Source organism: Mastomys coucha, unplaced genomic scaffold (assembly GCF_008632895.1).
Source record: "Mastomys coucha isolate ucsf_1 unplaced genomic scaffold, UCSF_Mcou_1 pScaffold15, whole genome shotgun sequence".
In the NCBI taxonomy this organism is placed as follows: Eukaryota; Metazoa; Chordata; class Mammalia; order Rodentia; family Muridae; genus Mastomys; species Mastomys coucha.
Genome location: NW_022196897.1, coordinates 143,380,312 through 143,395,096, shown reverse-complemented (window position 1 = coordinate 143,395,096; position 14,785 = coordinate 143,380,312). Strand labels below are relative to the sequence as shown.

At 51.6% G+C, this 14,785-nt stretch overlaps 1 protein-coding gene across 12 annotated transcripts in view; it reads right to left on the bottom strand.

Moving 5' to 3' along the window:
• Src (SRC proto-oncogene, non-receptor tyrosine kinase) overlaps positions 1–14,785 on the bottom strand; it is a 50,380-nt gene that overhangs the window by 11,185 nt on the left and 24,410 nt on the right. For 5 of the 12 annotated variants that reach the window (XM_031372555.1, XM_031372554.1, XM_031372551.1 and 2 more), the window contains 4 exons: positions 5,697–5,871; positions 3,516–3,773; positions 2,255–2,354; positions 2,027–2,044 (listed from right to left, as the gene is read on the bottom strand). In XM_031372555.1, the coding sequence (XP_031228415.1) occupies positions 2,027–2,044; positions 2,255–2,354; positions 3,516–3,765 (368 nt within the window). In that variant the 5' untranslated portion in view covers positions 3,766–3,773; positions 5,697–5,871. Of the gene's footprint in view, positions 1–2,026; positions 2,045–2,254; positions 2,355–3,515; positions 3,774–4,841; positions 4,974–5,696; positions 5,872–14,785 lie in introns of those variants that run through there. The other 7 variants (XM_031372559.1, XM_031372557.1, XM_031372556.1 and 4 more) reach the window with 3 other exon arrangements.

Here is a 14,785-nt window from a genome sequence, read left to right as displayed (position 1 = left end):
AGGTCCCCAGGGGTTCACTGGCCTGCTTGGGGGTTGTACTATAAGAAAATGGACAGAGAAATACCAAACTGCTCCCCAGCCCCCATCTGAAGGCTGAGCTCCCTTGCTGGCCCCCAGAAGGTCAAATGTCAGCATATAGACCAATGAGGAGTAGCTGCGAGCTAAACAGGAGCTGAACTACTAAAACCACATCTCACTGCCCCTCCAACCTTCAAAAACCTAAGCCCTCTGAGTAGTTCCTGGAGGAATACTGTGTGACCCTGGACAAACAGCATGCCCTCTCTGGATTTTAGTGTTCACATTAATAAAGGAGGCAATATTTAGTAAGTGGAGTCTGTACATACCTACAGGCTGGGCTCAGGGTAGGGATGGCCACCTAGGCTTCAGTGTACCTACCCTAGAAATGGGGCATCAATGCCCACTTCCTATGCCAAGGGTCTAGGAGGACAGACTTGCCTCGGGTAGCCAGGGACTGGCTTGGTCAGGGGTCTGGTGCTCTCCCATGTGAGGGGCCTCAGTTTCTCAGTGAGGAAGAGCATGCCGAGCTGAGAATAATGACACTCTCCACCCAGGCAGAATGGTTTGACACCTGAGCTTCTCTGAATCTGGGTAGAGCAGGGGTTGATCGGGAGGCCCCAGCAACAGATCCAGTAGCCAGATCCTGGCCCCACCATCCAGGGACCTCCAGTGGAGGAGACTCTTTTGTGCCTGTCTCTAGCTGTCTGGCTGTATAGTCCCCCCACATCCTAAAAGGCAACAAGAGGGGAGAAGGAAACTGCACCCCAAAGGAGTGGAGGCTTCTGTGACCCCAGAGTAAGACACAGAGTCCAAGTCTCCACCCAGCACACCCTCTAAGGTCTGTGGGCACTCCTTCCCTCAGCTCTGCCTCTATCAGCTGTGTGACTCCGGGAAAGTCAAGTGCCAGGGTCACACTGCTCCTCCTCCTGGCCACCAGTGCCACCCACAGCTGGGGACATGGGGACTCAGGGGCTTCCCATTAGGAGGGAAGGAACAACCGGCCACTCTGGTGGGGAGCTCCCTAGGGAGGTCCCTTCCCCAGGGTGCCAGTCTAGGAAAAGGAGAGCAAATGCCCAGGTTCCATCCTGGGCTTGCTATCGGTAGCCACGTGACCTTGGACAAGGGCCTTCACGACTTTGAGCCTCAGTTTCCTCATTCACAAAATAGAGCCAGCCCCTCCACCATCGCTGCTGCCCCTCCAGGATCAGAGGTAAGGAGATGGAAGGGGTATGAATGACAGTGACCAGCACAGCGCATGGAACCTGCTCATTTTTGCCTCACAAAGAGGGCACTCCCTCCCTGGATCTTGAGGGATGAATAGGAGTTCACCAGATGGATACAGGAGAAGAAATATTTCAGGCAAACGGAGTAGCATGCACAAGGATCGGGAGGCATGAGCAGCGAGACACACCCAGGGAAATGGAAAGCCTATCCTTCTAGCCAAACCTTTGGAACATTCTATGATGGATCCTCTCTGCCCTTCAGAACAGCTCAAATCAAAGTCCCCAAGCCTTACCTGCTCCAGGGAGAGGTCTCCACAGCCCAGCACATACCTCCAACCATCAGCTGCCCCTCTCCCAGGGGTGCTGCCCACCACCCTTACCTGCAGCAGCTCACTGTCCTTCCTTGGATAGGCAGTCCAATAGAGACAGCCCCCTCTCCAGGGGTCATCTTGCAGGGACCCCAGCTTGCTTCTACCCACCCCTGGCCTGGTCTGGTATAACCCACTCCCCACCACACTAACTCCCTCCCTGGCCTCCAGAACACACTGGGTCCTGCCTGCACGTAGCTGGCACCCAATGTGGAATCACAAATCAGAAGAGGGAGGAAGAGAGCTAACAGGAAGGTGTGGGGTGAAGATGGAGGGTCGGCTCAAACAGGTGGGATGCAGGATAAGCTAAAGGGACAGGGAGAGAGTTGGAAACACACGGGCCAGTGAAGGAAGCGCATGCAGAGAGCAGCCCCCAGCCTCAGCGAAGCATCCCCTCTACCTGGCCTCGGTACACACCTGACATCCACCTTCCTCCTAAGGGCCAGCGAGAGAGAAGCAGAGAGAAGGAGAGGCTGAGGTGCAAAGACAGGGCCCAGGACAAGGGAGGAGACTGGTTGGGGTCTAGGGAGGGCCACCACCCACCAAGAGCAGAAGCAGCTCTGGAGGCTCTGCACTGCCCTCTGCCGGCAGCTCTGGGTATAGACGGGCCCACGCTCCCAGTGCAGTCCCGGCCCGGACACTCACGTGTTATTGACAATCTGCAGCCGCTCCCCTTTCTTGAAGGACAGGTCAGTCTCTGTCCGTGACTCATAGTCATAGAGGGCCACAAAGGTGGTCACCCCACCTGCGGAGAAGAATGGGAGGTGTCAGAACCCTGCAGGGGCTGGGGTGGGAGACTGCCTTCCTCACTCAGCTGGCCTGTATCCCTGCCGGGCTGCAGACTAGGTGTTCCTGGTCCCACCTATCGACTGACACAAGCAGAAGACCCAGAGAGCAGGCCTTGCGCTGTACTCAGACCCAGCACACAGAAGATTTCCTAAGCCCCTCACTTAAGGGACTCTGCCTGTGTGTGTGTGTGTGTGTGTGTGTGTGTGTGCGCGCGCGCGCGCGCGCGCGATTCTGGGCCAAGCTTCAGGACCCTTCCCCTGATTCTCCCCTCACCCACAGCTGCTCCGTAGACTCCTACATCCGACCCTCTGTTGCCCGAGGCTCCACCAATGCTTGTCAAATGATCAAATGGGTGTGTACCTTTATGGTGGGAAGTGAGCAGCCTGTCCAAGGGTCTCACCATGTTCCTGTGGTGGGATGTGGGCAGGGAACCCCTACATCCTGTGTCTGTATTCAAGGAAGTGCACAGGCCCATCTGAGGGGAGGGGACCGAGGTTGTATGCACACCTGTATCTGTGTGTGCTCTGACCCAGGTGTGTTTCTAGGAACTGTGAGAATTTTGCTGGTGTCTCCACTCAGTGTGAGTACATGCCCCATGTGGGCATATAACATGGTTGAGTCTGGGTGGGATTTGCACATATAGGTGGGCAGCCGTGCGTGTGGCTAGGTCTGAGCGTGGGATTTACACGCACGAGTGTGCAGCCGTGAGTATGGCTCGGTCTGAGCGTGGGATTTGTACGTGTGGGTGTGTAGCCATGCTTGCAGGAGCGTGAGTCACCCTGCTCAGCCCCTAGGCGACAGGGCTGCCGTACCACACAGCACCAGCAGAGGGCGCAGGGGCGCACTCGGGCCACTGCACAGCAGAGCCAGGAACAAAGGCTGGGCGCGAGCGGCAGCTCGTCCTTGACGGCCCTTCCCCTACTGGCCTCAGGGTCCCCTACAACCCTCTCCTTCTGAACCCGTTATATACTCTGAATCTGGGCGCCCGAAAGCGCCAGGAGCCCCGCTTTCCAGTGTACGAGTCCTTCCCCATTCTCAGCCTCCGGAAAGCCGAGTTCCCCGAACCCAGAGAGGGTGCAGCACAGCTCAGAGACACACAGCAAAGGGGTGGGCCGACCTGCCAGAGGCCCCGCCCTCTGCGGGGAGGTGACGGTGTCCGAGGAGTTGAAGCCTCCGAAGAGCTTGGGCTCGGCGGCCGCGGGGGGCACGAAGGCGGCGCTGGGCCCTCGGTGGCCGTCGGCGGAGGCGGGCTTGCTCGGTGTCTGTGAGGCCGGGAAGGCGCCCCCAGCCCCGTGCACGTTCTCCGTGGGCTCTAGGCTGCGGCGCCGCTGGCTGGCGTCCTTGGGCTTGCTCTTGTTGCTGCCCATGGTCCTAGCTGGGTGAGACAGAAAACCCCGAGGTAGAGGAGAGCCCCTGAGAGCAGGCAAGACACCCACCCATTCAGGGAAACTGAAGTCCTCAGAAGGGGACTCGCCACTCTGGGACAGAGAGTTTTCACAATTTCGCCTGTAAAATGGGTTGTTGGCACCTTAGGTTGCAGCTACGGAGAGAAGACATACCAGTCCAAAGACTTGACCGCCAGCCCCAGTCAGTTTCAGTCTTTCCTAGGCTGGGACATTTGAGTCATATCTGTGTCCCCAGCACATAGGAGGGGCTCACTTAAATTTTGCTGAACGAATCCATGCCTGACAAGTTGTCTAACACTTGGGGGAAGGTGCTAAAAGTGTTAACCAAGGCAGCTGTACAGTATGTGGCTTGAAGAAGGGACGGCCAGGCCTTCCTGCCGCCGGCCCTTTGCAAACACTACTCCCTGACGGCCTCACCTCCCAGATCAGTTTCCTTCAGCAATCAGCTCAAAGTCACTTCCTGGGTCAGGGAGATGGCTCCGCAGGTAAAGGTAACTATCACAAACGCTGCTGACCTCAGTTCAATCCCCAGGACCCTCGTGGTGAAAAGAGAGGTGGGAGAAACGGTCCTGCACGCTGTCCTCTGACTTCTGACCTTCACACATGCATGGTTCACACATACACCTCCCCATAAGCACACAGGAGAAAGAAAGAGAGAAAGAAAGAAAGAAAGAAGAAAGGAAGAAAGGAGGAAAGAGAGAGAGAGAAAGATATTCCAAGTCATGTCCTTTAGGAGGGTGTCACCAAATCCTTTCACAAGCCCCCAGACTACTGTGCCCCACTTGGCTATATGTAACCTCCTCTTCTTTTAATTTCTGAATTGTTCACTGGTACGCACAGAGTGGGGTATACAGCAGGTGCTTAAGAAACAACCAAATGAATGATGAGCAGGGAGAAAAAGTTTGAGAGGTCCTGGGACCTGGACACACAGAGGGACCAAGTGGAAGGCCCCATGACACCCAATGCCTGCTACCCTCCACATCCGTGCCCAACCACAGCAGCTGAGCTGGGGGCTCCTCTCTCTCATCTCCACTCACCTGATAGGTAGCAGGGCTACCCCAGTGGGTCTGGGGAGCAGTCTGGGGGCTTGGCACAGACACCAGCTGCCACGCACACTTGTGTGATGGCAGTATTTGAGGCGAAAACTTCAAGGAAAGTCAGCCTCCTGCCTCCGCATTGTTGCCTGGCACCCCAAACTCAGAGGTGGCCCAGATATGTCTTCGTACTTGTGTGCTAGGAACTCACCAAGATATCATATTCTTACAGCTAGCAAGAGAAAATTCGGACATTGCTTTCTGACCTTCACCAATGTTTCCAACTATCCTAGTTTAATGTTTTAAGTACTAGAGAGTAATTGAAAGGTTTCTCTCACTCTAAGATATTAGCTGAAAGAGTTAGGTTGAGATTCTCCTCTGCCTGCCTCTAGCAAGAACCAAAGAATTAGCATAAGAATACCTCAACAGAGAGGGCTCCACCCCTCTTCCTCCAGCTCTACACCTGGCTTTTAGAAGTCAGGTGACCTTGGATGTGGGGGTCGCTTGCCTTCGTGACTTCAGTCTAGCACTAGGACTGGAGGAAGAAGGACTTAGACTCACATGCAGGACTAGCACTAGAACTTAGATGGGCTAGGACTCAGATTCAGGAACCCGCATTCCCCCGGGCTCAGAGTGCTTGGGCCCGGGGGATACAGCACCAGTTCAGAGGAGATAGCTGCTGTTTTAGACCCAGTATGTTTCAGATAGCCTCAGAGGTACCTCAACTGTTGAGCTGCCAGATTTTTCATTTCTCTTTTACAATGATTGTAAAAGCCTCATGTAATATTTAAAGAAATACACTCAGATTTCACACCACCCGTGTGTAGTCTGTTTGTCAAAGCCGAATCCCGTGCCCACCTGGCCAGAATCCCTTGTCCCGCGGAACAGGGACCCTGCAAGAAATCCCGGTCCGTGGCAACCAGCTGTAGTGTTTGTGGCCTTGGCCTAAAGACCCTGCTCCACCTCTCCGGCTCTGTGTCCCTAGGAGAGCTGCTCCCTTATCTGGGCCTCAACATCCGCATCTGCAGAGACACTGTGGGGATGTGAACACAAAAACTGTCAGAGCTCTCACACAGATGATCAGATCCCCACCTGCCAAAATGAAAATGCCCTTTGACCTTTCCAAAGATCCTGGGAGTGAGAGGAAGTCGGGTGGCACGGTGGTTTGGAAGGCTCTGGAACCCAATTCCCTGGTTTTGGTGTCAGCTATCTAGTCTACACTGGTGTGGACATCGTCCTCTGTACCATGTCTTCCCCTTATGTGACACAGCTGTGACATGACCAAATGAGGCCATAGCAGGAGATACCCTGCATACCAGCAGTCACTGGCATATGTTCTGGATGTGCCATCAGGGAGGTGGCACAACGGACCACTCCTCTGGGCTGTAGGAGGCCTCTGCACTAGACTAGATGTCCTCAAAGACCCCTGCCAGGAACAAGTCTCCTCAGTTGTACTTGGTACCAAGCTCTGCGGCTCCTACCCATGGGGACCTGGGTGCGGCAGGCAGTCCTATACCCTCAGAGCTGCAGAGGTGCACACAGGAGTGTGACTCAGGCTGCCATCCAGACTCAAAGAATGCGGGCTGGGGAGACCTGCCCAATGGCCCCAGGGATCACTAGATATTCCTGAGGGTCTGACCAGCTGTGGGTATTCAGGGAAGGCCTGTTTCCATGGTAACCCATCGCTCCAGGTTACAGTGCCCATCAGCACTGACAAACTCGGGGTCCTGAGAGGTCGGCCAACAGATGGGTTTCCCTGCAGCCCATTCCACCCACCCCACCTCCGTGCAGCTGTATAGTTCCTGGACGTCGGGTCCTTGACTAGAAACAATACAAAATATAAAAACAGATTTTAAAATGAAACCTATTTACAAGATACAAAGAATTATCTGCAAGAGCTTTCTCTAGAATAAACACAATGATACATGGTATGCCCCCTGTCCCTGGAGGGGATCAAGAATGGGCTCCCGGCAGATGTGCCTGGAGAAGGAGAGCCAGACATGGGGACATGTGCACATAGGCTTTCCTAACAAAGGGAAGCATGCACCTCCCCAACACACAGAAGGGTAGAGTGGAACCTTTAAGGCGAAGCCAGGGGGACCTGGGCCACAGATGAAGTGCTGGCTTGTGTGGGGCGTAGGATCTGTCTGTGGAAGAGGTCTGTGGTTAATGCTTGCCATGCAGACCCAGGGTGTCTGAAAGGCAGCTAGGTTAGGGGGCAGCCCAGGGGTGGCTGCAGCAAACACTCCTCAGTGCCCTCACATTGAGGGAGGTCAGAGATGCTGGACACCAAGGGATTGTGGAAGAGTAAAGAGACCTTCAGTCACACTCTCTGAGGCTCTCTCCAGCCAAGAGTCAGGAGTTCCAGCACAAGCAGTGGACCCTGCCAATGTCGGTAAGATTTCTTGTATTCAGGGGTATTTCAAATAAGGACCAAAGTTGGGCCAGCTAAATGGCTCAGTTGGTAAAGGCCCTGTGGAGCCAGACAACCACAGTGAAGAGGACCCAACTCCCCAAAGTTGTCTTCTGACTTCTATTCACATGTTGTGACATGCATGTGAACACATACACACCAAGCACACACAATAACAAATACCTAACTAGCAATGAACCATGGTTAAGGGCCAAGATTAAATGACCTTTGAGTGTGACCTTTCTCCTTTCCCAGCTAATCCTGCCACTTTCTAGGAATCTCCATCCTCGTTTAGTCGCGGGCCCTTGTTCCACCCGCTTGGCTCATGGTCTCACCATCACTCTGTAATCCTCCCCCTGCCTACAATCACCCTAGGATCTGGGAGGGAAATGGGCTAGAAAGATGCTTCCATGGTTAAGACAGGTTCAAATCCCAGCACCCACGTGACAAGCCTGGTATCTGGCAAATGCCTGAAACTCTGAGATGGACGGATCCAGTGCCCTCTTCCAGCCTCCAAGGACAAAGATACATGCATCTGTGTACACCTGTGCACATACATGCACACATAAGTAATAAATCTTTTCTTAGTGGCACAAACCTTTAATCCAGCACTCAGGAGGCAGAGACAAGCAGTTATCTGTGAGTTCAAAGCTAGTCTGGTCTACACAGTGAGTTCAAGACCAACCAGGTAAGACCTTATTTTAGGAAGAAAGGGGGCAAGGAGCAGGCAGAGTACAAGGGAGACAAATGAGGCAGGGTCCCTTAGAAAGGCTTTAAACAGCATAATTCCAAAAGCCTTCAAAGTCCTATACACAGCTACACGGGAGAGACTAGGGGACTTCAGAAGTGCCACCAGCATCTGGGAGTCCTGTCCCTTTCATATGCACCTCTTTTTCTATTAAGCCCCATGTCTACCTACATCTATGTTCACATCTCTGTGTGTCTGTGTGTGTCTGTGAGTGTGTGCATGCACTCAAGAGATATGTATGCTTCTATGTACACATGAGGGTTGCACAGTTTGATGTATGTTAGCGTGTGTGTGCATGTTTCTGTAGACACATGAGGTGAAGCCAGATGCTGGCATGAGGACCTTCCATGGAGATGGAACTTGTGAGTGCGAGGCGAGGACTCTACCAACTAAGCCCTATAGTTTTTTCCTTCCCTTTGTCTTTTAAATGACATTTTATTTATTTTATTTTATTTTGGTTTTTCAAGACAGGGTTTCTCTGTACAGCTCTGGCTGTCCCAGAACTTACTCTGTAGACCAGGCTGGCCTCGAACTCAGAAATCCGCCTGCTTCTGCCTCCCAAGTGCTGGAATTAAAGGCATGCGCTACCACCACCCAGAGACATTTTATTTTTATGTGCATTGGTACATACGTCTGTGTGAGGGAGTCGGGATCCCCTGGAACTGGAGTTCCAGGAAACTGGGAGCTGCCACGTGGGTTCTGGGAATTGAACACAGGTCCTCTGGAAGAGCAGCCAATGCTTTTTTTATTATTTGGTTTTTCCAGACAGGGTTTCTCTGTGTAGCCCTGGCTGTCCTGGAACTCACTCTGTAGACCAGGCTGACCTTAAACTCAGAAATCCGCCTGCCTCTGCCTCCCAGGTGCTGAGATTAAAGGCGTGTGCCACCACTGCCTGGCCAGCCAATGCTTTTAACCACTGAACCATTTCTTCAGCTCCCCTAAACTTCATCTCTGCTTTAGAGTGGAGATCTCTAAGAATGCTGCAGGCTGCTGCAGGTAGCGGTAGGGAACCTCTGTGCACAAGTCCACAGCACGGGACCGTGGAAGTGGATGAGAGGAACACTGGAGGGTCTGTCCCAGACTCTGAGGACGGTAACCAGACCGAGTAGACTTGGGGACAGCTGTCTATGAGGGGGATTTGGGTCAAGGTTCTTAGATGCAAGCTCCCACCCTGAACACCACCCACGATAGACAGGCTGTTACCAGCTGTTCTGGAAACATTTGCAAGGTAAACAGAAGACTGAGGACAGTCATACAAAGCCTCACCCTGCTTAGCCACTAAAAGGGTCACGTTACGGCGACCACTGGGTGTCCAGTGAACAAACCCTCCAGCAGCTGGGCCCCACTCTAAGCTCTCTGAAAACACCGAATCCTCATGAGCGTCCAGAGTGTGGGAATTAACAGCATCCTTAGTTCAATGATGGGGAGGCCCAGGCACAGAAAAATCCAAGAACTTGCCTGAGAGTTAAAAGATGAGGGTGTGCCTGAAAGGGGTGGTGCACGCCTTTAATCCTAGCACTCAGGAGGCAGAGCAGGCGGATTTCTGAGTTTGCGGCCAGCCTGGTCCACAGAGTGAGTTCCAGGACAGCCAAGGCTAAACAGAGAAACCCTGTCTCGAAAAACAAACAAACAAACAAAACAAACAAAAAGATGAGGTGGTGTGGCAACAGCCACACAGGGTAAGCAGGAAAAAGGGCTGCTTGAGGGGTCTGGTGGGAACTTGGGGTTCCTTAGGACCTCTCCCTCCCACTCTGTCCCCAATTCCAGTAGCTCAGAGTGCATCAACAAGGACTTAGCAGTATTTGGGGGCAAAAGGGGGGGGTCATACAGGGTAGGGTTGAGGGTGGAGGCTCCCTTTGGATAGTGCCTCTCCTGGAACTTAGACCCAGATCTCAGGCTTCCCTGGAGTAGGGGTGTGACATCTGCCCAGTCACCATGAGTCACCCATTTGAGGGAGCCCCCATCTCTTCCGCCACTTGCAAGTTATGAGGTAGAGATAGGTCCTTGAGGCCAAAGGGAAGCTGTGAAGGATGTAAACTGAGGTCCCAAAAGGAAAGTGGGTCGGGTGCCTGACCACAGGCTCCTGATTAAGTCCACCAGGGTAGCAAAGGCTTCCATATCCCCTACTACACCCTAGCCCCAACAGACTAGGTCCTGCCTAAGCAGGATCTCCCTAACTCTGCCCCTCCCCTGCACTGCTCAGCCTCGCACCAAATACTCGCAGAGCACTGGCTCTGGGTGCCAGCTGCTGCAGCATGGAACCCTGAGGAAACTCCAGAACCTTCCTCTGATGCAACCTGTCTCAACCAGTCCCATCCCTCAAGCCAGAGCCCTGCCATCCTCAAAGACACAGCCATGGCGTCCCCTCCCGCCCACCCTAAAGTCGGAGGCATCTCTACAAACCACACAAGAACTAATGCTTCGCCCCAGAAAACCAGTAATAACTGAGTGTACATCAGAGGAGTCTAAACAAACGACAGACTGCTGGGCAGCACCAGAGTTCAGTATAGTCTGGGAAGATGGTCCTGCCTCACTGTCAAAGTAAAGAGAAAGATGTAAAGACCATGGCCTCTGGGCAGCAGGAGCCACCTCCACTGGCATCACGGTGCCTTGCTTTCCTCTGGGTCTGTCTCACTGACTACCCCATAGGATTGTCAGGGGTGGAGATGACCCAGGCGCTGGGCTCTGGGTTGCCCCTGGCAAGCAGGATCTACTACTGCTATAGTATGACTGTTTTGCCCATGTGTGTGTGCAGACAGATATACACATGCTGGAGACTTAAGAGAAAGTTCTGGAAGAATCCCCAAGTCTTTACAATATTTCATCTGACAAGGGGTTGGTCCAGAAAAGGAAAGTCCCCTTTTTACTCTTCATCTTGCATCAGGTGACCGCTGGAAGCTACTTTCTCGTGATAATAATTATTATCTACGGTGCCAGGGGTGACACATGAGGTCTCGTGCTCACTAGGCAAGCAGCAGAGGAGCACTGAGTAGTTAAGGACACTCAAGAGGACCCCACAATTCCCCTGTGGTTAGGACTAAGCAGATAGCCCAGAGTCCACTGATCTGCGCTGGGTACGGCTCTCACTGCCCAGCCCAGGACTCCACACTCTCTCTCTAGGAGGCTCACAGTGGCCCTTTTCCCCTGAAGACATGTTTCCTCTTCTCAGGGTGAATATAACCAGGTGTGGCAGGGCCGTGATGGAGAGAGATTCTACCGGAGTGGGGCACGGGTTTGCATCTAACTGAATCTTGCCATGGTGCCCCGAGATTCCCACCTTTCAAATGGGCATGGGCTGGGATATGTATGATTCAGCAGGGGAAGCTCCCCTGCACTCATGAGCCCTCAGTTCCATCCCCAACACCACAGTAGAAACAGACAGACAGACAGACACATACACACTTACATACATCATAATACATACATAAGACAGAGGAGATTTATACTATAAGCCTGACATCTGGAACTAAGAGTCTATGTGACAGAAAAGAATTGGTTTCTGATGAACTCTGTCTGTCCTTACAGGGAATGGAGGAATAGTGCTAGATGGGCTGAAGGGGCCAAACACAAAACCAGCGCTCACCAGGAACTCTCAACTGCCCCCACAGCACAGGAGAAGCCTCGGCCTGGCCCACAGCAACAGAGGAAATGAAGGGTGCCAGATGTGCCTCCAGGCCCTGCCCATGACGCAGATGCCCCCATTGCAAAAGGCAATCACAGGCCTGCAGCCACAATGCCAGGTCAAGCGCCAGCTCGGCTTTTCCTAGGCACACAGACTTAAGCAGGCTTCAGTTTACCCCTCCAAAATGACATGAGAGTCCTGCTCAAATAAGCTTGTGGTAAGGAAGACCCGGGGCAGTGTTGTCTGCAAGGTGCTCAGCAGGTGGGAAGCAATGGAGAAGTACCCTCTGATGTCATCAGGTCTGGGGAAGACCTGCCCTGACCTCTGACCTCTTTTTGATTGCTCTCATCATCAGACAAAGGCCTCCCAATGCCTCTTCAAGCACTAAGGTAGGGAGTGGAAAAGAAGTCAGAGTCTTTGTCCGTAGACAGTATGGATTGGGGCTGGAGAGAACGAGATCATACGCTCTGTTGAGCAGAGAGACAATTGACTCAGAGGTTAAGAGTTTGTAGAGATTTTCTGGAGACCTCACATTGTTTCCAGCACCTATATTTAGAAAACCCACAGACACCTGTACCCCAGTTCTGGGGGGGTCTCCATGGGCACCTGTACTAACAGGTACATACCCATACACAGACAAATAATTAAAAAAAAAAAATCCACCTTTAAAAAAAAGAACATCGATGGGCAGTGGTGATGCACACCTTTAATCCCAGCACTTGGGAGGCAGAGGCAGGCGGATTTCTGAGTTCGAGGCCAGCCTGGTCTACAGAGTGAGTTCCAGGACATCCAGGGCTACACAGAGAAACCCTGTCTTGAAAATCCAAAAAAAAAAAAAAAAAAAAAAAAAAAACAAACATATGGAAAAACAGTCACACGTAAAGTGAATTATGCACAATGACAGAAAGCTGAACATATCACACACTAATAGTGTCAAAAAACGAAATGAAAGAAAATTTAGCATTATAAATAGCCAATGTTCCTATACAACCTTCAAGGTGTGTGTGAGCCCTGTAAAATCCCTAATGAGACTCTAGGCATTAAGGGTGCATGCCTTTAATGCCAGGACTCATTGTGAAGCAGAGGCAGTGGATCTCTGTGAGTTCAAGGCCACCCTAGTCTTCAGAGTGAGTTCCAGGCCAACCAAGGCTGTGAGGATTTATCTTCAAAAATCAAACAAACAAGCAAAAATCCTAATGGGATGGTGGTGGTGGTGGTACACATCTTTAATCCCAGCACTTGAGAGGCAGAAGCAGGTGGATCTCTGTCAGTTCAAGGCCAGCCTGGTCTACAGAGTTCCAGGACAGCCATAGCATTATAGTGAGATCCTGTCTCAAAAAACATAAACAAAAAACCCTACTGTGATTTATAAAATACATTTTTTTCAATTTTTTAAAAAAGATTTATTTATTGTTATATGTAAGTACACTATAGCTGTCTTCAGACACACCAGAAGAGGGGGCATCAGATCTCATTATGGGTGGTTGTGAGCCACCATGTGGTTGCTGGGATTTGAACTCAGGACCTTTGGAAGAGCAGTCAGTGCTCTTAACCACTGAGCCATCTCACCAGCCTCCTATAAAGTACATTTTTATTTTATGTATACATATATTTGCTTTTATGTACAAATGTGAACCTTGTGACTTTGTGCACAAAAAGGTCAGAAAGAGCACTGGGGTCCCTGGGAATTTGAATACAGGCAGGTGTGAGTCACTATGTGAGTGCTGGAAACTAACACCAGGTCCTCTGGAAAGCAGCCAGTGCTCTTAACTACTGGTCATCGGCCTAGGCCTGGCCTGGCCTGGCCTGACCTGATCTGATCTGATCTGACCTGATCTGATCTGACCTGATCTGATCTGATCTTATTTTTGAGAGAAGGTCTCTCTTGTCCAGACAGCCCTGGCTGTCCTGAAACTTACCATTGACACCATTAGCCCAGGCTAGCCTTGAACTCACAGAGATCCTCCTGCCTTCTGAGTGTTGGGATTAAAGGCATGCACCATCATACCTAGCATAAGTAATATCTTTAAAGACTTAAGTTTCTTTAGAAGAAGAAGATAAATCAGTCCATATAAAACAAACTTACAATATAGCCAGGCGTGGAGGCACACACTTGGCAACCCAGCACTCAAGAGGCAGGGGGAAGAAGATAGTGAATTCAAGACCATCCTGAACCACAAAAAGACCCTGCCTGAAGAAAAAAGTCTGCCTGGCTTGATAAACAAATTTAAACCAGAAAAAAAATTTTTTTGCAACTCATATGGTAAATGAGAGTTTTTTTAAAATATAAAGAGATAAAAAAAATAAATAAATAACCACAGAGAGTTCACAGGAAAAGCAAAGCGAGGGAGGCCTGCACACCACAGACTCCTCAGACAAAAGGCGAATGGAGCCACGGCGGCCAGCAGCACTCAGGAACAGCAGAGCCATGTTCTCCTCAAGTGTACACCAACACTGTCCAAGTCAGACCATATGCTAGGCCAGAAAACAGGGCTCAACACATTTAAAAGAAATCAAATCACACAAAGTGTGTTTGCAGCCATGATGGAGCAGAAGCAATCAACAAAAAAGATATCGGGCGACATCACGGGTGAAAGCTACCATGGAAGAAAACACTGAAATAGAAAAGAATTAGAAAAGAAAATGAAAACCCAACACTGCAATGGGCTGGATGCAGCAAGCGGGGAACTCGGAGAGAACTTTGCAGGGTAAATGTCTCTGCCAAGAAGGGAGGTCTCAAACCCAGCCACTGACCTGCCACAGTCAAAACAACCTACATGCGAAAGGAATAATGGAGCCTAGCACCCTCCAATAGGGCAGAAAAATAGCAGGAAGACTCAACAAACACAGGCCGGGGTTCCCCCAAACACCAGGGTCGGGGAGGGGGTGGGTGTTAAAAGATCAACAATAGAGCTCTGCTAGCTGCAGAACAGGGAACAGAGAGAAGCTCAGGTTACCCAGGTAGGAATGAACAGATCCGCCTAGCCTTAGGACTAAGAGGAGCAGGCTGTGGTGAGGGAGCCGGTAATCCCTGCATGCTGGAGGCAGAGGCTGAGGACCATGAGGGGCAGCCTGAGCTACATAATGAAAACCTATCACGCTGGGCAGTGGTGGTGCACACCTTTAATCCCAGCACTTGGGAGGCAGAGGCAGGCAGATTTCTG